The sequence below is a fragment of the Melanerpes formicivorus genome, unplaced genomic scaffold (assembly GCF_026170545.1).
Source record: "Melanerpes formicivorus ecotype bairdi unplaced genomic scaffold, bMelFor1.0.p_v2 SCAF_1, whole genome shotgun sequence".
Taxonomy (NCBI): domain Eukaryota; kingdom Metazoa; phylum Chordata; class Aves; order Piciformes; family Picidae; genus Melanerpes; species Melanerpes formicivorus.
In genome coordinates this window covers 20,441,987-20,468,729 of record NW_027142353.1, presented here as the reverse complement: position 1 = coordinate 20,468,729, position 26,743 = coordinate 20,441,987, and the positions used below count along the sequence as shown (strand labels likewise).

The following is a 26,743-nucleotide window of genomic DNA, read 5'->3' as shown; positions in this document are numbered from 1 at the left end:
CAAGTCCAGCACAGGGCCACACATTTTTTTATATGTATATAATTTGTTACTTTAAACAGAGAAATCTCCAAAAAGTAATCTCTTATTACATGACAGCTTGAAGGTTTCCCCATGGCTTCCAGTGTTATTTTATTTGCCCTTTAGTTAAAGATCCAACAGTTGTTAGGAACAGTCTTTGTAAGTCCTTTGGGTCATCACTGACAAAGCTTTTATAGTGTGCTTTATATTTATGTTCCTTAACATCAGACCATAAAATAGAGGTTTGTGAAAGCCTGTAATTTACTAGGAGATAACAAGTATTCATGTCTTTTATTCTTATGTTTACTATGAATGCCATAAATCAAACCTGGCACAAGATGAAGCAGCAGCTTATTTTAAAGTGAATGTAGAAAGAGCATTAACACTGAAGACCATAAATTTTCAGTATATTTATAGGACTGGGTTTCTGGGCTTTTTTATTTGGTTGTTTTTTTGGGTGGTTTTTTGTTTGGTTTTTTTGGTCTTGGCAAAGACTGATTCAAATGCAGCAACTCTGGACAGACATGAATGACAAACACACGTGTAGATTTATGGTTCTAACATTATTAATGTTATTAATTTATCAATATATGACAAATTTATAAACATAATTTCTTCAAAGCCATATATATTAGAATGATGTCCTTGTGAAGATTTTATTACCATTATGTGCAACAGTCTCTGAGATGTATTTTTCCTTACTGCCACAGAACATGTTGCCCAACCCAATTTAACCTTCTAAGATACTCTTAAAACTGATCTGTGACTGGTGTAGTGCAACCAAATAATTCAGTGCAATATGATCAAACCTGAGTTATTGAAACAGACCCCTAAACTTTGTATCTGTACATAAAATCCATTTTACAGAAATTCTGCAGTGTCGTTGATCCTCTTGATCCTCTTCCAGAAAATTAATGTATTTTTTACTAATATTGCTTTATGCTAATGTAACTAAAGCCTTGAATGACACTCTTAATGTGACTGACTTGCTTTTTGTGGTGACAGAATTTCAAGAGAGCTTTGCTGCAAGATAAGTAGGTATGCTAACTTTTATTTCTGGGTTGACTGCAGTTAATATAGCAACGACAACATGTGCAGATGGCATTTTACCATACATATTTTTTTAAAAATTACTTCACACTATCATTCACAGTCCATTGCCAGGTATTTACCAACACGCTTTGTCAACATTGCAGACTGAACTAGGTATTTTTAACTTTCTTGTTACCAGTCTGCTATATTTATCTACATTAAGCCTGTTTTTCTGGTGCAAGTTTCTAATTTATCCACATAAATCAAAATTTTGCTAATCTGTAACACTTCTTTATAGTACCATAAAAGATTGAAGACGTACTACACATCACAAATTCAAAGTATAGTTTAAAAAAAACATCTTCTAGGAAACAGTTTGTCATCATATATCTACATGTTTGTCATGTAGAATTTGAAAAATACATATTCTTTTTTTAAAATCAAGAACAATATGTCTTACTTAAACTGTCTATCTTCTGTAAACATGTCTATAGTAGTACTACAGAGAAAATAGTCTACTGAGAAAACATCAATATTGTCTGTTAAAAAAGATGAGAAAGAAGGAAAGCAAAGCAAAGGAAGAATAATAAAGCCACTTCCATAAAATTTATCCTTCTAGTTTGCAATGCAATAGATATCACAGAATAAATGTTCATTTATTATACTACAAGCTTCTTGTAGCTTCCAATATTGTCAGCCATTGGAAATGACATTTACTAACCACATAACTTCATTATTAAGTGTAGTGAGGCTTTGTGTCCTTAAAAAGTAACATATTCAATATGAAAAATGGATTGTTGATCTTGTTGTAAGGTAGATGTATTTCAGAATTCCACAGATACCTGTTGACAGATGTGGTGAAGGCACATTATGCCCCGATACTGAATCTTGTCCCAGCATGTGGGCAAGTTCCCCCTCCTTCTGGAGGAAGACAAAAGCCAAGGCATTAGCCAGGCCAGCACGCACCCAGTGCACGCAGCGCTCGTGCTGACACCAAGTATGGGCATAATTCTAGCTTCACGCTTTCTATAGGCTGAAGCCAGTTGCTTATGAGAGTGCCCATTGGTCAAGCCCAGCCTCGAGGAATCTGTAAGTGTCACCCCAGTTGGTAAACACGTTGCCCCCTCATTTACTTTGTCTCTGTGCTTGCTCGAGAGAGTAACTCTCGAGCTGCAGCCTTTGCCATTGAGCTTATTGTTGTTAGCTTCTGTTATACATGCACGCATACTGGAAGCCTCTGCATCGTTGAAGAAGCCCAGAGGGAGGACCTTCGCTGAGCCTGAGGAGCTCAGCATTGCTACAACCAGTCGTGCCGATCGGAAGAGCCCATCGTGCTACCGGAGGACTGGACCAAACCCCCGCGGGTAAGATCTGCCCAGTTGCCGGGGAGAAGGGACTTGATCCATACCGAGTCCACGTATGCTTAGCCCCGCCGTAGCGGGAGAGGAGCCGCCGAGTGCCGCTCTGAGGAGCCGCCGAGTGCCGCTCTGAGCCCTGTGAATCTCGGGGAAAACCAAAACATTGCTCGTGCTTATACTGCACCGAACCCGGGACCACTACGAGAGTCCTGTTGCTCCTTTAAGCTCGGTAAAGTGAATCCGCCGTCTAACGCAGCTGCATTCTCTCCCCGAGGCTGTTTGCATCAGCCCCGAGAACCGCCGTGGTTGGGCCGACCCCCGTAGCTTCGCCTGCTTCCGTCGTTCGAGCCCATCTACCGGCCACCGTCGTCCCGCCCTGCCGTGCGAGCCGACTTCTGAGGGCCGATCCCACGGACCGACCCCACGGACCGACCCCGACCAGGACCGATCCCTGTTGTCTGAAGGGAATTGAATATCGTCCACGTGCTTTCCACCCACTAGCACTCAGTTTAAAGTATCCGCGTCTAGCAGAGTAAGCGCTGACGCATAGAAAGATTGTAATATTGCTGTGTATAGCCAGAAGCCGCCCGCGTCCCGCCGAGTCTCCATCTAGTGGCCAAGCGGCGGAACTGCACCCTTCGTTATATAAATATAGAAAGGGTTTATAGATAGTTCAATTACGTTATAATCATAACACTAAGCCAGTTGTGGAATCTATTTCACGAACGTGCACTAGAACATGTATATAAGTTGGTGATTCATCGGTTATTAATAGTTTGGTAATTAATAAAATAATATTTATCATAATTCGTATTTCATATTCATAAAGTTAATAACCTCTTCACCACAACATATTTGGAATATCTTTTTGAAATACTTGTTAGCAGAGGGAGATATGAGGAACAGAAATTTGACTCCTTCTAGATTATGACCAAATAATTCACCTTAGTGGAATGAACCTGATGCATGTTCTATATGGAAGATGTGAAGTGCTCCAATTCACTCTTGGATGCAGCAGAGCTTCTTTCTATTCCTCAGCTCCAAATAGTCACAGTATGTCCTAACAAAGTCTTAGGTGACTTGACCAATCCAGGGTTATCACCCTCTTGCCCCTCTCTGCCCATTTTGCAGTTCCCTGTTTATCTAAAAAGATTTGTAAAATAGTATTTTGACTCAAGCAGCTTGCACACATTCCTACTTTGGGCTCGTTACAATGACAGATATGAAAGAGATGCCACTGTCATGTTAGGCTGCCATGCTTAGCAACTCTTCTATTGTCACATATTTCCTATACACTTGAAGACATGAAAAACCACTCTGTATAAAAGCATTTTTACTTTTGTGTTTTTAGATTGTTAACTTCAAGATGAGCAGATTGAATAATCTTTTCCTTTGTGATACAATCTAAAGGGTTGCTAGTACCATCATGAAGTTTGTCAGATTCACACAAAAAAAATTAGGAAAAAAAGATAGAAAAAAAAATAGAAGAAAAAAACTCTCATAGAATACAGCAATAAATGGTTACAACAACACAACAGTGAAATATTTCCAGGCTTACACACTGCATGAAGTGATCTAACTAGAGAAATCTATCTCTGTCATTCAGTTACAGAATTTAAACTCTGAGATTAAGCTCTTTCTCCTAAATTGTCTCTGAATCTTGGATTCTTTCTGCCAGAATAATGTCAGGAATTGCGACTTCCTCCTTCTTTTAAGGATTTCAGCATATCCTTTCTTTTCTCTGTTCTAAACACCTTGTCCTTCGTAAACTGTGATTTCTTTCTGTATAAGGTACAACAATCATTATAACAGTAAGCATATTAGGGCAAAGTTGCAGCCAGAATTCAATCACACGTGCACAAGGTGTGCCTTCTGTCTGTGACCTTCATACAGCATCTGCTGATCCACATATAAATGAATTCACAGCAGGAGTAGATAAAAAGGGTGTAGAACACAGGATCACAGGATGTTAGGAGTTAGAAGGGACCTCCAGAGATCATCCAGTCCAACCCCCCTGACAGAGCAGGACCATAGAATCTGTTGCAGGTCACACAGGAATGCATCCAGATGGGTCTTGAACATCTCCAGAGAAGGAGACTTCACAACCTCTCTGGGAAGCCTGTTCCAGTGTTCTGTGACTCTCACCATGAAGACATTCCTCCTCATGTCAAGGTAGAACTTCCTGTGCTGTAGAGTATATACGTTACCTGTTATCCTATCGCATGGTACAACAGAGAAGAGCCTGTGCCCTCCCTCTTGACTCCCCGCCCTCAGATATTTATAAACATTTATTAAATCCCCTCTCAGTCTTCTCTTCTTCAGACTGGAAAGCCCCAGGGCTCTCAGCTTCTCCTCATGGAGCATGGGCTCCAGTCCCTTAATCATACTGGCAGCTCTCTGTTGGACTCTTTCCAGCAGATCCCTGTCCTTCTTGAACTTGGGAACCCAAGACTGGACAAAATATTCAGGTGTGGTCTCACCAGGACAGAGTAGAGGGGGAGGAGAACCTCCCTCAATCTGCTGCACGCACTCCTCTTAATGTACCCCAGGATACCATTTGCCCTCTTGGACACAAGGGCACATTGCTGACCCATGGATAACTTGTTACCCACCAGGACTCCCAGGTCCTTCTCCACAGGGCTGCAGATCGACTCCTAACCTGTACTAGTGCAGATGGGAAGAATGGAAAAGTCAAAGCCACAAGATTTTGAAACTTGGTAAAATGCCCGTTAGTATGGTGTATAGGAGTTAGTCCACATCAGAGGACCATGAACAGCAGAGAGTGTGCTGAAAAAGATTACTTTTTGGTACACAAAAAGAAACTTCACTGGTTGTGTGTGTTTAAGATGTCCACAGAGCTTACTTTTCAGTGAGAGATGTAATATGTGCTTTCATCAGTTGTCTCACTTCCAAGCATTGTTCTAAGTATGGAATAGAAAACACTTCAGAGATTCAGAGGCATTTTTATTTAATTCCACCCCCCACAAGATAAATGCATAAATTTGAATATGGAATTACCTGGCAAAAACAGAATCAACAATCATATTTTTCTGGGTAATTATTCCCTTTTTTGTGTCAACTGTACTGATAAGAATATTGAGTTAGAATAGTGGTACTGTGCAGTATTTCAACCTGACAGTTTTATTAGAGAAAAAGGCCTTTTGCCAAGGGCAGAACTTTTAAAGATACTCTCATCTCTAAAACAGTCAGGACAGCAAGCAAGACAAACACTCAGGAAATGGCAGTCTCAGAATATTCTGTTCATCCTTATATGTGAAAAGACAGAAAGACATTTGTTATACTCCATCTGAATACTCTTAGCAACTGATACTGGCCATATTTTCAGTCTGAGATTGTCACAGTTTCATCACAATATGGAATGGAAATAGTTTTTTTAATAAACTATTATTTCCATAATATTATAAACAATGTATATCCAGCCAAATATATTTTGTATTTTCAAGTCAGGGCAAGAGAATAGGCCAGCTAAAAAAAATTTTGTATGACAATTTGGACAATATTTTCTGAGAACTGTATCCTTTGGTGACATCTAATTTATTAGAAGTGTAAGTACTTCTCCATAAGTAGTACTTTGGATGACAGAGATTATAATTTCCTGAGGGAAAAGGTAAGGTACATGAGAAGAAAGCAAATCACTCCAGTTTAGCTGAAAAAAACACAGGCTTTTCAGAATACCTTCCACTTCTCCAACTCCTATGTGAGATATTGTACATAGAAAGAGAGACCATATTTGGAGGAACAGATACAATAAGTGCAAATCCTGCTTCCCTGATTTTCTCTGTCATTTAGAAATAGCATGTCTGTGTCTGAGGATAAGCATGGGTATGAGATGTGGCTAATGAGGAAAAGCTACAGCATTTCTCTCTACAAAACAGCAGAAGAATGGCAGTTAAAACAATTCCTTAAACCAATTTATCTCTTCTTCGGTGATGCTTTGTACTTTGTGTAGGAAATACTAATATGAACAAGTAACTCAAACGGAGTCTAGAAGTTCAAGGCTAAGTTACATGAAGCTTATTACTTACATACACAGAGACTTCAAATGGATGCACTTCAATTTTACACTTGAAAACAAGGAAATAAATTTATCTTTTAAATTAATTTCACAAATAGTTCTTCTAGTTCATGTTAATTAGGAAGTTAGAGAAGGGTTTTACTTCAGAAGGAATAGTGGGTTTTAATTTTTTCCACTTTTCTTGTATCATACAGTAGTATAAAAATAGTGTCTTTTAATGCTATGTGTATGTAATCTTTAAAATGGGAATAACCATATCTAATGTTTCATGCTGGAGGACTTAAAAATGCAGAATAGCAACTTATTCACTAAGAAGGAAAAATTAGGACACGGCAAACCTGCCCTCATTGCTTCCTTCTGAATTTTAAATGTGTGGCATTTTTGTTGTGTTTAATGGAAATGTCTAGTGCTTGAAAATCATCATGGTACCATTTATTACAGCCCTGACTGTTTTGCTCAGAAGGCTTGTACTTAGAGAAAAATGACATGTGTTGGTGTACTCTAACATTAATTTTTGAATTAATTTAGGCTTTAACTTACAGTGGTCCTCAATGGATGTTCTCCCAAGCATCTTCTGTGAGAAGCTTTTGACTCCCATTTAATGTAATAGCACTTGAGGATGTCCAGCACCTTTCAGGAACAGGATTCTTATATTCAGAGAAATTAAAAATGCTTAAACAGTTAATAATAATATTTCACCTACAGTAGAGCTATCCTTGAGAACATTTCTTGCCTGTACTGAACAGCATTGTGGCATAAATCCAGAGACATCTAAGATGTTCTTTGAAGTGTTTCTTTTCTTAGTAATAAGCGTACTGTCTCCTGAAGAGCTTAGTTACCAATTCAGACAAAATCTGTCAACTGTTAAATCAGTGGTGGTGTTTCCTAAGGTTAAAGTTTTGAGAAAAGGGACATACAAGCTCATTGAAAACATACTATTTACCATTTAGGTTGTGGAAGCATTTTAATTCCCATATTTAAAATGAATTCAGGGACTGAGAGCAGATGCATTTTTTTTTTTTTTTGCAGTCTAAACTATGCCATAGCAGAGGATTGAATTGTAGATCGTCCATTTTCATTTAAGCTTTTATGTGTAAAAGCTTGGATGTGTTTCAGCTGTTCAAACCAATTACAATTTCAAGTGCTAAATTAAATTTGAATATAACTTGTTTTACAGTTAGTTGCTTTTTTTTTAAATTTTTGTTTTTTTTTTTTAGTGTGTAGAATTCCGCAGTACTACTAGGGTGAATGAAGAAGAAATTCAGACAAGCTTCTTGCACAGAGTTCTGAAACACTCATCTAACAAAAAAAAAATCTCCAATTAATGTTGTAGAGTGTTGTTAAAAATATCACCACAGTTGCCCTTGAAAATATAAACCATGGATGAATCAAACGACAAATTCTCAACAGCATGCCAGTAATTATGTCAAATAATTGTTTTTCTTTCATGTAAGTAAAAATGGAAATCAACATACTTAACAGAGGCTTGTATACAGTTTAAGAGAGGCAGATATCACTTTGAAACAGCTCAGTGTGTTTACCCCTAACCAGTAATTAATTTAACAACAAATATTTGGACATTTCTGTTGATCCCATCATTAGTGAAAGAATGTCTTGCATGTTAAAATAAAATCTATGATCTTGCTTGACGCCCCATTCAACATGTTTTCCACTGCCTGGTAAACAAAGATTCAGAGTTACTACCTTAGAATTTAAAACTATTTTGTGTTCTGATATTTAGAAATTAAGAACAAATGTTTTGCCTCAACAATAGTTTTAAGGACAGTACTGCATTCCTCCATGATTAGGGATATTCAGGTCAGTATGCCTACTCAAAAGAAGAAATATAATTGTGTGCAGGTTTGTAAAAGTCCAAGAAATATCAGTCATGATCTCAGATTTGTATTAACTCAATTTTAGCTGTACAAATTTGGAGGAACAAAACACGTATGTTAAAGAGCAGATACCTGTGGTAGAAAAAAGAGGCTAGACTAGACTAGAATAGAATTAACCAGGTTGGAAAAGACCTTTGAGATCATCGAGTCCAACCTATCATCCAACACTATCTAATCAATTAAACCATGGCACCAAGTGCCCCATCCAGTCTCTGCAAAACACCTCCTGTGATGGTGACTCCAGCACCTCCCTGGGCAGCCCATTCCAATGGCAAATCACTCTTTCTGTGAAGAACTTCTTCCGAACATCCAGCCTAAACCTCCCCGGTGCAGCTTGAGACTGTGTCCGCTTATTCTATTGTTGGTTGCCTGGGAGAAGAGACCAACCCCCACCTGGGGGAGATGCCTGCTGGCTTTGGGCCTGGCTAGGCCCAAGGCCATGGGGGGATGGGCAGTCTCAGATCTGGCCAGCTGAGACTAGCCTAGCGGGGGGGGGGGGGGGGGGGGGGGGGGGAAGAAAGAACCCTGGGGGTCCTGGGTGCACCCTCAGGTGGGGATGGGATGCTTCTGGGTCTGTTTTGGGATCTTTCTTTGTTACTGCACTTCTGGTTTTCTGTAAACATTCACTGCCTTCTATTTAAACTTTCCATCACTTTTTCAATCCATTTGTCTGAGCTTTATTTTTTATTTCTGCCCGTGGTGGGGAGGGGGGCTGCCTCAACCCAGCACAGTGGCTTTTAGGGTATTACAAATGCCCCGGTAGCATCTTTTATAGGAATGCTTTGTTTAATTTTATAAAAGCAGTTATGACTGCAACATAATTTTGTAGACAGTGTTTTAGCATTTTTCCTCTTAAAATAGCTTCTCAGGATGTTTTCTACATCCTTTGTATTCCTGATTGACCACAAGTATATGATATTTTAGTATAGTCAAGCCTATACATTTCTGTCTGGACTTACATTTTCTTTTTCTCCTGTGATTTCATTGAATTTGCTGCATCTAATGCCTGTGACAAGCTGTAACGAATAACAGTTTGTTTCCTTGTCTCATATTCAAACAGATTATGGACTACTGAATGTATATGTTCAGAAATTATTGTAATTTGAAATTAATAATTCTTATAGAAGATTATTTGGTACCTCCAGCATAGCTTAAATTGGAAGAAACAGAATGTTCCTATTTTCTGCTGTCTGAATGGAAAAATGGCTAACCTGATGATTCCTCTCAAAACTGAAGATGTTCACAGCCTGCCTGTACATAGCCCACAGGTTGTTTATCTTCACAGATTTGGCATAATCTGTGTTTCAAAGTATTACTTCGAAGAGGAGATTATCTTAAAGTAGGATGATGCTTTGAAATGAAACAACTTACAGTTTTGAAATTAAACACTCACTTGCTCTTGGATGGTTGTATAATTCCTGATTTAGAAGATGCCACCAAAGGCTCAGCAACTTGTGCCGTGTTAAAATGGGATTGAAGCAAATCAGTTATCCTTCGATGATTACGTTCACAGGCAGCCTGCAATGTTTTATTCAGGGCTACAGTAAATGACAACATATGTGTGTAAATTTGAGAAATATAATGGTATATATTTCATCATCAAATATTTTGACTGACTTTTGAAAGCACTATATATATATATTATATTTGCATATCTTGAGCTATTATTATTGAAAATAGATGTTAAAGTCCTTAAGTGAAAATGGACTAGTATATAATGAAACATAATTAAATCCTCCTTTTTTCACATGTTTTTATGACATAGCAAATACAGAAACAAACCAGTTAATGCAAATATATACATCCAAGTATTTACATTACTTAAATATCAAGCCAGGATTTGAGTTTCATTGTACCTACAGCTGTCTCTAGGTATGATAAAGCTTTTCTTCTGTGTGCTTAAGGGCAAAACTACACTGTTTGAAAAGGGGCCAAGTAATTCTGGGACCAGTAATAGCTTTCATTAAGCTGCCATCCTGTCCATTGATCACAGTTTCTTAAGAAAGGAACTAAATCTGTTTTTCTCCAAAGCCAATGCCCATCACAGACAGTCTCCAATCACAGAGCACGGCCTATGGCTGCTTTCATAACAGAACCATTAAGTAATAGCTTCTCAACTAAGAAAATAAATTTATAGTTCTCATGTCACAACATAGCCACTTTTATCGCAGACACCATGCTTTGATGTGATCTCACTGGTCTCTTTGTGGTGGAGGAGTGAAGCAAGCAAGCTTCACCAGCTGTGACACAGCCATGAGATGAGAAAAAAGTATTTTATTAATAGAGTATAGAATAGTCTGTTCACTTCCGGCTTCCACTGCTGACTCCAAAACACTTTAAGGTCTTTCCACTGTCAGAAATCTCACTCAGTCCCCAGTAGCTGTATCCAGTAACTGTGTCCCTGGGAAAGTTAGACACCAAAGCCCACAATGCCTCTCCTGTTGCTAGAACTCAGACCTGCACATAGAAAAGCACACACACACGCACCCTCTCCTACACACTGTAGATCACTACAGTCACCCAATATGTACCTGGATCCTCTTGTCTCTTCACACACAAGGACATACATTTGCAAAAGAGTCTTGCCAGTTGCTGGACTAGACCTAAAGCCTTTACTAATAGGTGACCCTCTATCTCTACAGTCTTCCCACAAGATGGCTTGGACCTTCTGGCCTCTCCAGCAGCCAACTTGCTGCTTGCTAGTGTCTGGCCCAGTCTTACGGGTGCTCCAGTACTGGTTTCTCAAGCCTCTTAGCCTACTTGCCAGCTAGTCCAGCTTGATTTTCACCACAGTGACACTGGTATACACACATCAACTCAACATGCAGGCTTATTGGCCTCTCTAGTTGCTGACACCACAGAAAGGCACAAAGACAGGTAGACCTTCTGATGCATATATTTTCTTTATCTTTTTGTTTTTTCCTTGACATTCCATTTGATTTTAATAGCGTCTTTATATTATATCCCATATAGTATACAGTAGTATAATATGTGACAAGGAATAATAATCAGTCTCATTTAGTGCACAGGGCTATGAAAAAAGTGACTAGACAAGCTGGAGGCAGAGTGGTTTCATATGACCATTCAGACTGGAAGTGATCTCAGGACATCTCTAGTGCAACCCTGTCCAAAGCAAGACCATCAGAAAAATCAGACCAGACTGTTCAGGTCTTTGCTCAGCTGAGTCTTGAAAACCTGCAATGATGGATCCTGCACAACCTTCCTGAGAGATCCTGCCTTGCAATCCATCCCTAGTGCATATCTCAACTTCTTCTAAACTAGCAATTTTTGTTGAATAGCTTATGTGAGAGTTGTCTTCATCATGGAGAAACATTCATCTATATTTCCGGAGTATGTTGTTCTGTTCCTTTGCTTACATTTCACCCTAAACATACGTATTTCACATAACCCACATGGAGCATGTGCAGAATTTTCTTTTCCTACTGCAAAACTTTCTCAGTTTATCTATGTGTAATGAAAGGTCAGTGTGCAACCACCTTTGAGCTGTTATATATCCCAAGCTGATCATCCCACAATAATGTTATCTACTAACTAAGTTATTACAGATCTCAAGTTGATTGCTCTGTAGTAACATAATCTATACTGAAAAGAAAGCGGTCAAATAATGTCATTAAAATGTACTGGACTGACAAAACCAAGATTTTTTGCCTGCCCTGGAAGGCCACATGCATCAGATTTTGCCAACCAGGCAGATTTCTTTGCCAACTCCATTCCAAACTGTTCTTTATAATAAGAAAGAAAATATATACTTTCACTTCTTCTTCTTCTTTTGATTATTTTTTTTTTCCATTTAGCTGCCTCTAGCAAAATTCTTGATCATGGATGCTAATTTCAAAATAATAACTGATCATGGTAAAACTGAGCTGTACATGTTGCAGTCTGTGACTGATGGTTTCAAAGTCAAATGGTCTTATTGGGAGAATTGTTATAATTTTATCCAGTGCTTCTGGGACATTGTATAATCAGCAATGTAGTGGAAGAAATTTTCTCTTTGCAAACAATATTCCAAAAGTGGTTCCTGAATGTTTAACAAAGCTAAAAGCCAAGCTAGTTGCTTCTCCTTTTGATTCTGTGCATTATTAAAGGGAGATGTGGAATAACATCAGGGAGCTATTGTAACACATCTTTCCACTAACTATGTTGTATGACGTGGTCTTAGTCTGTTTACTCAGAGTTCATTGACATTCTTGTTGCTATTTGAGTTTTGCAATATTTTTTTTTTTTTAATCAAATAACCATCAGTTTATCTAATATCTCAGTGTAAACAGTGGTGTCAACTATGATTGCTTATGGATTACAAGGAATTAAATTCTGTTTCTTGTATATAAGGTTTATATTTCCAGCCTCTATATATTGTAATTTTTTAATTGCAGACACATATTCATGTCTTGTCAGAAATGTTCTCTGAAGATCTCCAAATTTCTTGAGGTAATCAGAAGGAAATATGCAAACACTTATGAATCTATTTATTTATCCTATTGATTTCATTTTTTGTACAAAAGACTTCATTATTTTTATGCCAACTTAAAAGAGATTTTGCAATGAGTACTCAGTGTGGCACAGATTAGCATAAGCAAAGTATTTAGCAACTTGCATCACAAAATATGACGGAACATCCACCTTCTAACAAGATTTTAATAATTTTAGTAGCAAGGAAATTTTTAATAACAAATAATGTAGGTGACTTTAATCATATTAATTATTTTGTAATATCTTCAGCATTTATGGTGGAACCACAACTTTTCTCTTATTTAATGTACACAATGCTAAGAAAATTTACCTATTTGTCAGCGACAGACACTTCAGATTAAAACTCATACTTGGAATGGTAATGTCTGGGTTTACTGTTTTTAATGTGCAAAATTGTATATTGGAATACAAAATGTCTGTGGTTTATTTTATGTGTGATGCCAGACTTATCATGTACAAATTCATAACTGCTTAATTACTGCAAATACAATTCTACCCTTTAGGAAAATATGCATTATTACTGTTTCAGTTTTCCTCAATGCTGTATTTCTGTGCTGCTTATAATACCTCCACCATCCATCAGACTGATGTAATTTCTGACATTGTGTTTTGAGAAGCTATCATTCAAAAATTGAAAGTTGTGATGGTCTCTGGAAATGTTATTTTGCCAAAAATGCATGGTCATGTCTGGCAACATAATCAGTAAGCAGAAAGGATTTAATTCCTGAAATCCATTCAAATGCAAGAGCAGTTATGGTGAGGAAGAAAATTGCTACAAAACTGAAAAGATTCTGTTGGAAAAAAGCACATCTGTGAACAATTCTTTAGTCAGAATGTAGTGGTTTGAAGCACATGATATATATCCTCCACCATTCATTTTGTAAATCTACTAAGATTCTCTCTCTACCTTTTTTTTTTATTCCCTTACTTATCTCCAGGTAAGTGGGATGGAGGGGGGTAAGTGGGATGGAGGGGGGTAAGGGGTGTGTGTGTGTGTGTGTTATCTTGTATTACCCCCTGACACAGAATAAAACTCTGTTGAGAAAACTTTACACTGAGTGCTGAGCTAGTTCTTAGGACAAGGTCTCTGCCAGTAGCAGTTGAAACAAAACGATTTTATGTCTTGATGGTGGCTTAATCTGCATTATTTTCTGATTCTTTTTTCTTATAGATGGTGTCCTCCAAGTTGGTGGTAGTGAGCATGTTAATCAGGTCCAAAAATCTTGTCAGAGAAAATTTCTCACAGCCTGATTTTATGTTCATCTAGGCATCATTCCCTCAATCCCAGAAAATTTAGCACCGTTAAGGCAGCTCTTTTCAAGACAACTGTTTTTCTTTGGTGTCTGAATTTTTTTTTCTCTCTTATGACTTTGAAGTTCTCCCATTATTGGGATGCACCCAGAAATTATGCTGCTAGTGCAAGTGGATTGAGGGTCCCACTGATCTGATCAAAGGTATTGTGAATTCATGGAATCTAGTTTTAAGATGACTACAGGTCTGATTAGAAAATGTCTGCAGAAGAAATGGACAAAGACAGAGGAATCACAATCAATGCATATGCTAAAATTATGTTAAAAGCTCATGTAGGAATTCCTGAGTACAGTGATGGGGAGGAGGGAGAAAGACAGAGACAGAGAAAAGCCTTTCTGAAGAGAAAATATATATCTGAGAATACAGAATATTAACCTCCCAGACAATTTTCCTTTAAACACAGGATGGCTTTTGTGCATATATGTGTGTGTGCGTATACATGTATATATATATGTATATATGTGTATATATATATAAACAATAAGAAAAAACCCTGGAACAGTTATATGCAGTAACTATCTTCACAGAATCAAGGAGCAGACTGCAAGATCCACCTCAAATTTTGACCTGTGTGAGGACTATTTGCTATTTTTTTAAATTAGATAGTACTATGTGTTCTTTCAAATGCAGGAGATACCTGTATTTTATTTACTTAAGAAAAGTCAAATTAGCTCCATCAAGTACAGTATAAGTTTGTGTATTATCTTCTCTTTCTTTGCTGAATAACTGTGCCTCCGTTTCACTTAATAAGACACCTCACAAAATAATTGCCCTGTCTCTGGGTGATCTCAGACAGGTTGCAATGTCCAGCATCTGGTTTTTTTCCTCTTCCCCCCACCCCTCCCACCTTTTTGCCTTTTGTGATATAATGAAGGACTATATCACAAATTTTGTATTCCTTCATGTCTAAAGTTACAACATTGTGTAACCTTCTTTTTAGGCATTGTGTTTGTTCACTAAATCTTGAGTGCCCCTGTATTAAAACTAGTCAGTATTTTCTTGGCCATAATCAAGTTTTACTTAGAAATTATGAGCTATTTCCATTGAATTGTTATGTGAATCCATATGTTGATTTTATGTTGAATTCTCAGTTCCCATCGATGTGTTGACCTTTTTCAGGATTGTGCTTTGTTAGCAAAAGAAAGCTTTGCTGCTTATGCTGCACCTAACCAAAACATCCATTTTCACTCAAATAAAGAAGTCTTTAAATCAAGTGTAAAGCAAATACCCACTATGAGTGTTTAATAATCTTTAACTTATGTTTCAGATAGATTACATGTAGTCATACACAATAAAATACTCTTCAATTAGAAACCCAGTTTGAACATGCAACAGTATTTTGATATGCTCACAGGTCACTCTGAGTTCTCCTTTATCAAAAATCAAGGATTATTCTTTTAATTGCTTTTGGAATGTTTACCAAGTGCAGTGCCAGAAATACTTATCTGAAAGAAGTGGATATTAAGCTCCTTTCCTATAAGCTGGAAAATAAGCTTATTTTATATTTGTTTATGAGAGATTTATGCAGTTAGTGTTTACTGAAGTTTATGGAAACAAAAGGCACTCCATAAAAATATGACATTGTATCATCAGTTTTGAACATAGAAAACTGCCACATTGTACAAAATTCAGTGTGAGTAGAAATATTTTCCACTTCTTTCTTTTTTTTCCCAAAAATTAAAAGAGCAATAGCCCCCAATCTCTTGAGGTAACTCATAATTGGGCCTTTCTCTCATTATATCTGAGAAAAAGCTGTAACTGAGTTTTAGATAAGGAGATTGCATAGAAATTGCAAGAGGACTCTAGCTTTAACAGCCCAGTAAAACCACATGCTAGTTTTAGTAGAAGACACATGGATTCTCCACCTTGAAGGGTGACAGCTGCATCAATAGCAAAAGTAGCTAATTTGTGAAAAACAGTTAATCTCAATGACTCAGATCTAGCTTAAGGTTTTTCTGAGAGGCAGTGACTGACTTAAAGGAACAATAGATTGATGTCTTGCTCCAGAACCAAGAAGTCTCACTGATTCTCTGGCTTGAAATCTGAGGCAAAACAGGATTTTCTGGACAAAAGTAACTGAGGATGTAATTTGACAGGTATAGCCATTCTGATGTGACCATATTTTATATATACTTTGAATGCAAATTGTATTATATATTAAAAAGATTAAGTGTGCAAAGATTTATCTTGCTTTACCTGTTTAAAAAACCCACACCTGCTATCACAGAATCACCAAGACTGGAAAAGACCTCAAAGATAATCAAGTTCAACCCATCACCACAGACCTCATGACTAAACCATGGCACCAAGTGCCACGTCCAATCCCCTCTTGAACACCTCCAGGGACGGTGAATCCACCACCTGCCTGGGCAGCCCATTCCAATGGCTAACAATGCTGTCTATGAAGAACTTTCTCCTCACCTTGAGCCTAAACTTCCCCTGGTGCATCTTGAGACTGCATCCTCTTGTTCTGGTGCTGGTTGCCTGGGAGAAGAGGCCAACCCCTTCCTGGCTACAACCACCTTTCAGGTAGTTGTAGACAGCAATAAGATCTCCCCTGAGCCTTCTCTTCTCCAGGCTAAACAATCCCAGCTCCCTCAGCCTCTCCTCATAGGGCTTGTGCTTGAGGCCTCTCACCAGCCTCATTGCCCTTCTCTGGACACATTCAAGTGTCTCAATGTCCTTCTTAAACTGAGGGGCCCAGAACTGGACCCAGGACTCAAGGTGTGGCCTAAGTTGTTTAGGTGGGTTGGATTGGTTGATGGGTTGGACGTGATGATCTTGAAGGTCTCTTCCAACCTGGATGCTGCTGCTGCTGCTGCTGATATTATTATTATTATTATTATTATTATTATTATTATTATTATTAGCCAGCTCCCTCAGCACCCTAGGATGGATGCCATGTGGTCCCATGGACTTGTGAGTATCCAAGTGGCTCAGCAGGTCCCAAACTAATTCCTCATGGATTTCAGGGGTGCTACACTGCTCCCTGACCCCATCAATCATTTCAGGAGGCCAGTTATCCTGAAGTCCTCCTGCCTTACTGTTGAAAATTGAGGCACAGATATTTAGAACCTCAGCCTTTTCCTCATCATTAGTTACAATGTTACCTTCCAGGTCCAATAAGGAGTGGAGGTTCTTCCTGACCCTCTATTTACCATGAATATATTTATAAAAATGCTTTTTATTATCTTTCACAGAAGTGGCCATCTTGAGTTCTAACTGGGCTTTTGTCTCTCTAATTTTTCTCCTACATGATCTAACAACACCCTTAAGCATACTGTTAGGTGCCTCCCCCTCTTTCCAAAGGTGATACAGCCTCTTTTTTTCCCTTAATTCCTTCAGGAGCTGCTTGCTCATCCAGGCCAGTCACCTTCCCTGACAGCTCATCTTTCAGCACATGGGAACTTTCAGTTCTTGTGTCTTCAAGAGCTCCTGTTTGAAGTAGGTCCAATAAAGGAAAACAATGCAACAGTAGAAAAAGGACACACCTTCCTGTTCTTTGCAGTGCCTCCCTCACACAAGTCTTAATTCCTTATTGCACTAGAAATACTTTAGTTTCATGTAGGCCGCTGACACTCTTTTAATTCTTTACTTCAGTGACAATTATTAAGAAATTGTTTTAGAAAACATTTTTGGTATTTTTTTAGGAGATCAGAGTACTGATACATATTTTTTATCTCCAGGAATACAAGTACAATCATAAAGAAAATATCTGACTACTTCAAAAGCAAATGTTTTCTAGATACATTGATGGGATTTTAATTCTGTGGGAGCATCTAGTGCTTATAGTAATACTCTATCAAATAATTACCACTTGGATGCTAGTGCATATTACAAATTCACGCATTTCATGTTTGAAAATGTTGTGAATTGTCTCTGCCCTATATTTTATCTTTCTGCCTCTATTTTATTCCCCAAAGCCAACAGGGGAAATAAAAAACAAAAATAAACACACAAACAAAAACCTGAAATGCCAGATTTGTATCAAGGATGAAAGAACTTGTAATTCATATAGTTCAGTAAAAAGTGCCATTCATATTTAATGTGATGTAGATAAATGTTGGTGACCACAAAAAAGAACATTACAGAGATGACTGTAGCTGCAGGAAAAGAATATTCATTTATCTCGACTGAATATAATAGTCTGAGGATTTGGGAAAAGATAGGACATTGGTTATATTCCTTTAAAAATATCTTTAACTCCGTTTTCAACTGCTACTGTCAGCATACTGTAGGATCTATGAAGCTTCATAGGAACAAGAAATCTGTAGTCAATGCCTTTTTAAAACTGCCACATTAGGAGTTTTCCCTGATAGACCATTAAAGGTCATAAAATGGTGAACTGTTAATTACTACTTTGAAACAGAATTATTATTTTTTTTAATAAGTTGGATGCATGGAAGTATATTTTGAAAAGCATGTCGCATCCCACCTCACAGGTATTTACCCATTTAAAATAATGGCTTTCTGATGCACAGGGATGCAAGATAAATCAGTATCATCTCCCTGATATGGTCTGCTTTGGTTTTGGGCTTGTTTGTTGGTTTGAGATTTTTTCCTCATTATCACCAAACTCAAAGAAAACAGTTAAGACTAATTCAGATTAAGTAATGGTCTGTTTACATTAATTTGAGTGCTCTAATCTGCATGTGAGAAGCTCTGAACAGAACGTTCATCTCCTCAAGAAACTAAAGAGGGTTTGAATGAACATAGTATTCCTATATGGATTAATGGCATGGAATTGCAAGTCAACTTGAGTAAAAACCTCTAGTGAAGACAGGCTTTAGAACTCCCATTCTTTAAAAACTAGTATTTTGATACCTACTCTTCTTTTTTTTTTTTGATACTATAAACATGTCTGTGATCTTAAAGCATCTCTGATGCTGAGCTGGACTGGGTTAGTTACCTGCAGTTTCTGTCAGTACCATTGAATTGCCATGTCTTTGACTAAAGAGTTAAGTTACCTGCTAAGATGTTTATTGAGTTATGCATAATTTACTTTCTTTAAAATAATAGGCATCAGTCTGGAAAATTAATTGCCTATTTGTTGTTTTGTTGTTGGTTTTTTGTTACTAAATAGTATGGGCATCTCTTTCAGAACTGACAGAATTGGAGGACTCAAAATTCTTTTGCAGTAATTAGTTTGAAGCAAAATTTTCAAGCTGCGTCATGGATGTTACTAAACCATTTTCACACTCAGTAGTCCAGTACATTCAGTTCTTGGAAGAAAGGATATTATTTTCATCTTTACAATATAATTTAGAGGTTGCTAATTTCTATTTATTGCAAACTTAATTTCTCTCAAGAGATGGGAAATTGGCATGGGCACATTTGTTTTCTCAAATCTATTGTAAAAGAATGTAGGGTCTCATATTAAAACTAACCTGAAGTAGTTAAAGGCCTAGTTTTATAGCACTTGCCAGAGAGTACTTTACCTTACTTTTAAGCAAAACTCATCAACATTTCTTCATGTACAGCACTTCAATAAATCTACCTATCCTGGAATTAATTTAATGAATACTTCATTCTAAGATAAAATAGCTAGAAAATATATATAAAAAAAATATTCAAGGCTTCTAAAGCATGTAAAACAATTAGAAATGTTCTAGATTTTTTTTTTTTAAAGCCTGATTACTTGCATTTTTTATAAAGAATTGTTCAAGGTAATAAGTGTTGGGATATGGAAGAATACTTAACGTAATGAAGGCATATTTCAACCTCCTATAAGGCACACAGCAACTTTGCGAGTAAACTGCGAATAAAAAAACCCATACAATTTCACACATTTTACCTAGCTTGACTGAATCTTTTCAATTTTTTTCTTAAGTTCTTTGCAGCATTTCTAATGCATTTCTGCCAACTGCTAAATGATTGCTACCCCACAATAGTTACTAGAGGTAATATATCCAAAGTCAGAGTAAAACATATCTTTTCATGCATTTATGTTTCACCCAGTAGAATTCTTCTATCCCTATTTTAAAAGTCATAGGAACTTAGTTCCTGAGAGTCCTATTATTGGTTGTAAATTATTATATTACTAATAGAGCAGTAGTATATTGCGAATTGATGATGTCATGTAAAGGATGATTGTTAAAGATTGATTCACAGCTATTAATAGTACTAAAACTAGTTTATAGATGCAAAAGTAAGTAGTAGAGGCATAAGCCTGGTGTAGCATGCTTTAGTTATATTATCCTTAAGATTTTTTCCATATTACATTGCTAATATCACCTCTGACTATTACTGAAGCAATTAGTCTATTAATCGGACTATTAGCTGCATTTGGACTGTAATTCTTTTTTCTAAATTAAAACTAAACCTCTTAATAAAAACTAACTTGAAATTATGAAAATAAATTATGTTATTTAACAGTAAGTATTCTACATACAATCCATAAAAAGCACACAAAAGATTCAGTTACAAATAATTTGAAATGCAGTTATAAGTGTTACTATTCATGCTTACAAAGCATGAAACAAAGCAAACCCCATGTGCGCCTGAAGCTGTGGGTTGCATGGGGCATGTACATGTCTTCATATGCATCTTCATTTTTAGCAAAATGGTGGTGCAATGCTTAGTGCTCTCACTTATAAAGACTAAGAAATAGGAGATATATACTCAAAACCCTTAATTCAAAGTGCAGAAATGCTATTTATGCTGCAATAAAAGAAGCAAGAGAAGCCCTAGTGTGCTTCTACTTCATTTCATTCTGTTCAGTATTAATAAATTAAAATAATGTACAAAAAACCTGTTCAGGTTCAAAGAGCAATTCAAGGTCAGTCAAACTGCCCGCCTCTTAAGATGCTGTATTATTTTTTTTACTTAAATACTCAAGGCCTTTTATAATTGTAACACTGTGGAACTTTATTTCTTATAGGAAATTTCCAGTATCATCAGTATTAGAACTTAATCGACAGCACATTAGATCACCTTCAGATTCAGATAGATCAATTAAAAGTAATTGGTTTTCCCTGGAATCAATTTATAACAGTGCATTTTTTAGTGAAAGAAGGGGAAGATTTCCCTTTTTATATATAGTCTGAAAGTAATTAGCTGATAACATACACAATTTCTCTTTTGAACTATCCCCAAACCTATTTATTTCCTCCTGTGCTCTCCTCCTGGCATGTACTGGATACTCTGAAAGAAAGAAATGAGAAAGACAGATGTGCTGGACCTCTTCATTTCTTAAGCCTTCCTGATAAGGAGTGACAATATATGGAGTAGTGGCCCACAAAAGGCTCCAACGCTTGTAGCTCTAAGAAAAGGCCTGCTTATCGGGGCTGGTTTAGCCAGCTTCTGGTGATTGGTGGGACTGGAAGACAGTGGCCAGCACAGACTACTCACTCACTCACTGTCACCTCTTCTCCCAAACTACCATGATCTTATGGTAAAGCCAGTGTAAGTTTTGCTATAGAACAAATATTCAGCAGAGGCTCTTTGTGTGAGAACACAGAAGAGTACTCAATGGGGATTTAAAAGCCAAAGCAATACATGTTGGTGTCTGAATTCATGACAGATACCGTATGTCTGCTTAGTTATATTTTCAAGAAGACAGGTCTAAATGTATCGGTGTACTTATACATCTAGTCGTTCTTAAAATCGTCACTGCTTTAATATATTCACATCCGTGTTTATTAGCTCTCATTTACAGAGCACTGTTATGATGCCAGAACAATTTATACAATCTGTACCAATGGTCTGAAGGCATGGCTTGACAACTGTTGCTATACTATGCTAACAGCTGGCCCATCATTTCCAGTCTGTCATTAAAAATGCAACAATGTGGTTTACATTGCAAAACACTGCCTACACAAGTGACCTGATACTCCCTTACACCTCTTATTTCAAGTAGCATGTTAAAACAGAAGAAATGGGGCATTCCACACCTTCTGGAATCAAATGTACCACTACTGGAGGCATTTCCCTTTCTTTGAGGAAATAATGATTTAATTGAGTCACAGCAGATGTGAGTATTGCAAGACTGACAAAAATTAAATGGCTATTTTTCTTAATTCAGGGAATAAGATTAAAAGGGGAGTCTTGGATAGTCTCAGGGCCAGTTTTGCTAAGCGATTGTCTGCAGAAACGGGAAGCAGAACGAAGCCTCTATAATCCAAGGAGAAATGCTTAGCAAACTGCTACATCACTTAAACCCGTATGTGACCGTTTTAGGCTGTGTCTTTAAGAAAAGGACAGTTACTGGAACACTCTGGCTGAATGTTTTGTTGGAAGAATGAAAAGCAAAGATAGGTCTAAACAAATTTCATTGGTAGATTGGTAGAATGCAACTTTAAATTTTAGCTTTAGTTCAGTTTGAATCTCAGTCAGTCTCTCTGTTCCAGTCTGCCTGAACAGCTGTTTTCTGTCTGTGCTGGCGGGTGCTGACCTTTCAACTAACCAGATAAGAAACTAATTCTTGCATACACTTTGAGCTAACAGAATTTCCTCCTTAATAATTACCTTTTCTCTCTCTAACCCTTTTTGGGAAAAAAGGGAGGAAGAGAGAGAAGGGGCTATAGTTGGGGGAACCCTTCTCTTTGGAGGAGGGAAAGGTTTTCTGTGTTACGTTCTTTGCTGTATATTTCTGTATATATTGTAAATACTGTATATTGTGTATATATTCAGTGCATCTCATCCTGCTTGTAAATATAGCTTATTCATTTTTGCTTCTATGACTGAGTTAGCCGTGGTTTCTTTGTGTGTGTGTGAGAGCTGAACTTTCTCTCACCACCACACCATACAAGTCTGTGGGGCCAGATGGGATCCACACAAGAGTACTGAGGGAGCTGGTAAAAATGCTAACCAAGCCACTTGCCATCATTTATCAGAAGTCCCAGCAAACTAATGTCTCAATCCAGGCTATCTGCTCTTATCCTATGACTTGTTACTTGGAAAAGAGACTGACATCCACCTCATTACAGCCCCCATTAAGGTAGTATACATATTTCCCAAGTCTAGGAATTATTTTGGAGAAAAATTAGTATTTGGATACTGTGCCTTATCTTCAGGCAGTTTAATTACTGTTGCTTTATAGACTGCCGTGTCCATTAAGCAATTCACAGAAGTCTAGCTTCCCAGTGTCTCACAGGACTGTGGGACCTCATGACTAGCTCAATCTCCTTGCAATCCTTCATGTGGTAGAGAACTTCTATTTCTCCATGACAGCCTAATTGAGGAAAGGAAAACTGATACACTGTTGGGCTTGGCACCGTAGTATCAAGTTTGAGGAAAAAGTCCTCTGTCCTAACTCCATGTTGTTGAATTCTAGAAGCCAAAGGATTTATCCTAAAGGAAAGAGACTAATGGGGCTGCCCTGGAGTTCAGAAGTCTAGCTCTAACCATGGCAAATTCAGATGGAGTGCCCTGCATATCTGTTCTGCTTTCAATTTCCAACCATTTCTGCTGGCAGATTTCAAGTGTGGTGTGAAGGTATAAGTGGCAGAAGGTTTACCAGTTCCAATACAATGCACTGCAAAGGATGGGATAAGACAATATTTCATTATTGTTGGTGCGGTAACTGAGAACTATATGCTTGTTACTACAAGTTGCAAAGTTCAGAATAGTAATTTATAGCATATATGTTTTCTCATTTTCATTAATATTTTTCTGAACATTTAGTTACAAACTGATTTTTGAAAGTCCATTATTTCAGATTTATTTAATAATTATTCAGTTGCCAAATTGAGAGGATTAAGCAGGACATGTGAAATGGATCCATATTTCAGACTTCTTGCTTCTTGAAGTAGCTCCTGTTTGAAACTTCTAATAATACTGTCAACTCAGAAAAAGCATCCGTGTATTGTAGCTCTTTTTACTGTTGTTGTTGTTATTGTTTTCTTTGAGAACATTGATTAATTCTTTGACTAACTGGTCCTCAATCATAACAGACAGTCTTTTTTTTTTTTTTTTTAATTATTGTAATTTATGTTAATGTCAGAAAATTTAGAATACTTCACTGAATTCTGCAAAACACAATATGACTAATTTTACTTCTAGGTATAACTTTGGAAAGAAATTGAAGTGAACCAAAGTAAACTGAAAAGGCAGTGCTAACGACAAGACTAGAGTAGTTAGAGCTGTACTTCATACAGCCAGCAGTATTAATGGCCATGCCTGGATTTGCACAGGGTGGATTTTCTCATTTCATTCCTTCTTTAGTTTAAAACAAGCTTTGGGAATTCTTCACACTGGAAAAGGAGCTGTTTCAACTATTTTTGTAATGGGACATAACAATATTCCCTTGTGAATAACTGTGGAGCAAACAGGAAGGTTATTTTTACTCATGCAAACAGTGAAAGAGGATGAAACAAAAAAAAATTGGTTTTGCAAGTTGATTTCATTTGATTAGTGAGGAATTAAACAATAGAGTGTCAAAATATTTTTGAAGTTAGAGAAGGAAGTAGATATCTTACTTTTTATTTCAAAAGACTTTCAATTATTGAGTTTTAGACTTTTTTTTCACTAAGAGTAAGAAAATTACTTTTTCTTAATTTACTAGTTGCAAGAATGCATGTTTTGTCTTTGTTTCCTAGTGTTCCTCAATATCTCTATCATGGATACTTTCATGCAGAAACTGTGAAGTCATCTTTATAAATTTCAGGGATATTAAGGATTTGATTTTTTTCAGATGAAATTATTTTTAAAAATCAGTAGGCGTATTCACAAATACAAAACTACATTTGGATGATACATCTGCTGAAAGCTGTGTGACTCAGGGGAGCATAAAACAACAGATTAAAGTGTTTCCACAATTACTACAAGCATAAATTGATCCCTAATGAATTATTCTTAATGATTAGGTAAACTGAGAACTCCTATTAGCCTGGTTGTGATCTCATAGAAAGATATTAGCTGTAAGCTTTCACTAGTTATGTAGCCACTTCATATTTTTACTCCCTGAAGTAAATTTTCATTTTACTATCATTATTAAAATACACAAAATTGAAACTGAAGTTTGGAAGACTCATCCAGGTCCTCTGATGTCAAATCTGTGCCAGGATTTATCTTTAGGCAAACTAGCTCCCTCACCCTCTACAGAATAGCATCACTCTTCATCGGTATGGTATTTTAATGAAATGTGTATGCTTAAAATAAGATTGTGATTGTCATACAGAGTTGATTTGAAGTATTTATCTGTATTCATATCTTCTGGGGCTTTACTTACATTCCTGTAATCTCTAAACATCTAAACACATCCAAAAGTTATGATAAGTTAAGATAAGGGTGCTGATCCATCCTAGGGTGGTGAGAGAGCTAGCAGATGTGCTGGCTAGGCCACTCTCCATCATTTTCCTCCAGCCCTGGCTCACAGGTGAGGTCCCAGATGACTGGAAACTGGCCAACGTGGTCCCCATCCACAAGAAGGGTTGGATGGAGGAACCTGGAAACTACAGGCCGGTCAGCCTGACCTCAGTGCCAGGGAAAGTGATGGAGCAGATTATCCTGGCGGCAATAACTGCGCACCTGAAGGATGGCCAAGGGCTCAGGTCCAGCCAGCATGGATTTAGGAAGGGCAGGTCCTGCCTCTCCAACCTGATCTCTTTCTATGATCAGGTGACCCGTCTGGTGGATGTGGGGAGGCTTGTGGATGTGGTCTACCTGGACTTCAGCAAGGCCTTTGACACCATCCCCCAGAGCAAACGGCTGGCTAAGCTTTCAGCCTGTGGATTGGACCATTACACTCTGTGCTGGGTTAGGAACTGGCTGGAGGGCCGGGCCCAGAGAGTGGTAGTGAACGGTGCCACATCCAGCTGGTGGCCAGTCACTAGTGGTGTCCCCCAGGGATCAGTGCTGGGCCCTGTCCTCTTCGACATCTTCATCGATGATCTGGATGAGGGGGTAGAGTCAGTCATCAGCAAGTTTGCAGATGACACAAAGTTAGGGGCAGATGTTAGTCAGTTAGAGGGTAGAAAGGCTCTGCAGAGGGACCTCGACCCACTGGACAGATGGGCAGAGTCCAATGGGATAGCATTCAGCAAGTCCAAGTGCCGAGTGCTGCACTTTGGCTACGGCAATCCCATGCAGAGCTACAGGCTGGGGTCGGAGTGGCTGGAGAGCTCCCAAACAGAGAGGGACCTCGGGGTGCTGATCGACAGCCGCCTGAATATGAGCCAGTAGTGTGCTCAGGTGGCCAGGAGGGCCAATGGCATCCTGGCCTGCATTAGGAATAGTGTGGCCAGCAGGAGCAGGGAGGTCATTGTGCCCCTGTACTCTGCTGGGTTAGCTGTTTGGGTGGGTTGGATTGGTTGATGGGTTGGACACAATGATCTTGAAGGTCTCTTCCAACCTGGTTTGGTTTATTCTAATAAAGGTTTATTTTATTCTTTGGTTAGGCCGCACCTTGAGTACTGTGTCCAGTTCTGGGCCCCTCAGTTAAGAAGGACATCGAGACACTTGAATGTGCCCAGAGAAGGGCAACAAGGCTGGTGAGAGGCCTTGAACACAAGCCCTATGAGGAGAGGCTGAGGGAGCTGGGATTGTTTAGCCTGGAGAAGAGGAGGCTCAGGGGTGACCTCATTGCCCTCTACAACTACCTGAAAGGTGGTTGTAGCCAGGAAGGGGTTGGCCTCTTCTCCCAGGCAACCAGCACCAGAACA

The 26,743-nt window shown here is 38.0% G+C and overlaps 1 protein-coding gene across 2 annotated transcripts in view; it reads left to right on the top strand.

Moving 5' to 3' along the window:
* NALF1 (NALCN channel auxiliary factor 1) overlaps positions 1–26,743 on the top strand; it is a 544,627-nt gene that overhangs the window by 369,502 nt on the left and 148,382 nt on the right. Inside the window, exon 2 of one of the 2 annotated variants that reach the window (XM_068169855.1) lies at positions 17,016–17,060. The exons of the other annotated variant lie outside the window; for it this stretch is intronic. Coding sequence (XP_068025956.1) covers positions 17,016–17,060 — 45 coding nt within the window. The remainder of the gene's footprint in view (positions 1–17,015; positions 17,061–26,743) is intronic. 2 annotated transcript variants of the gene reach the window in all.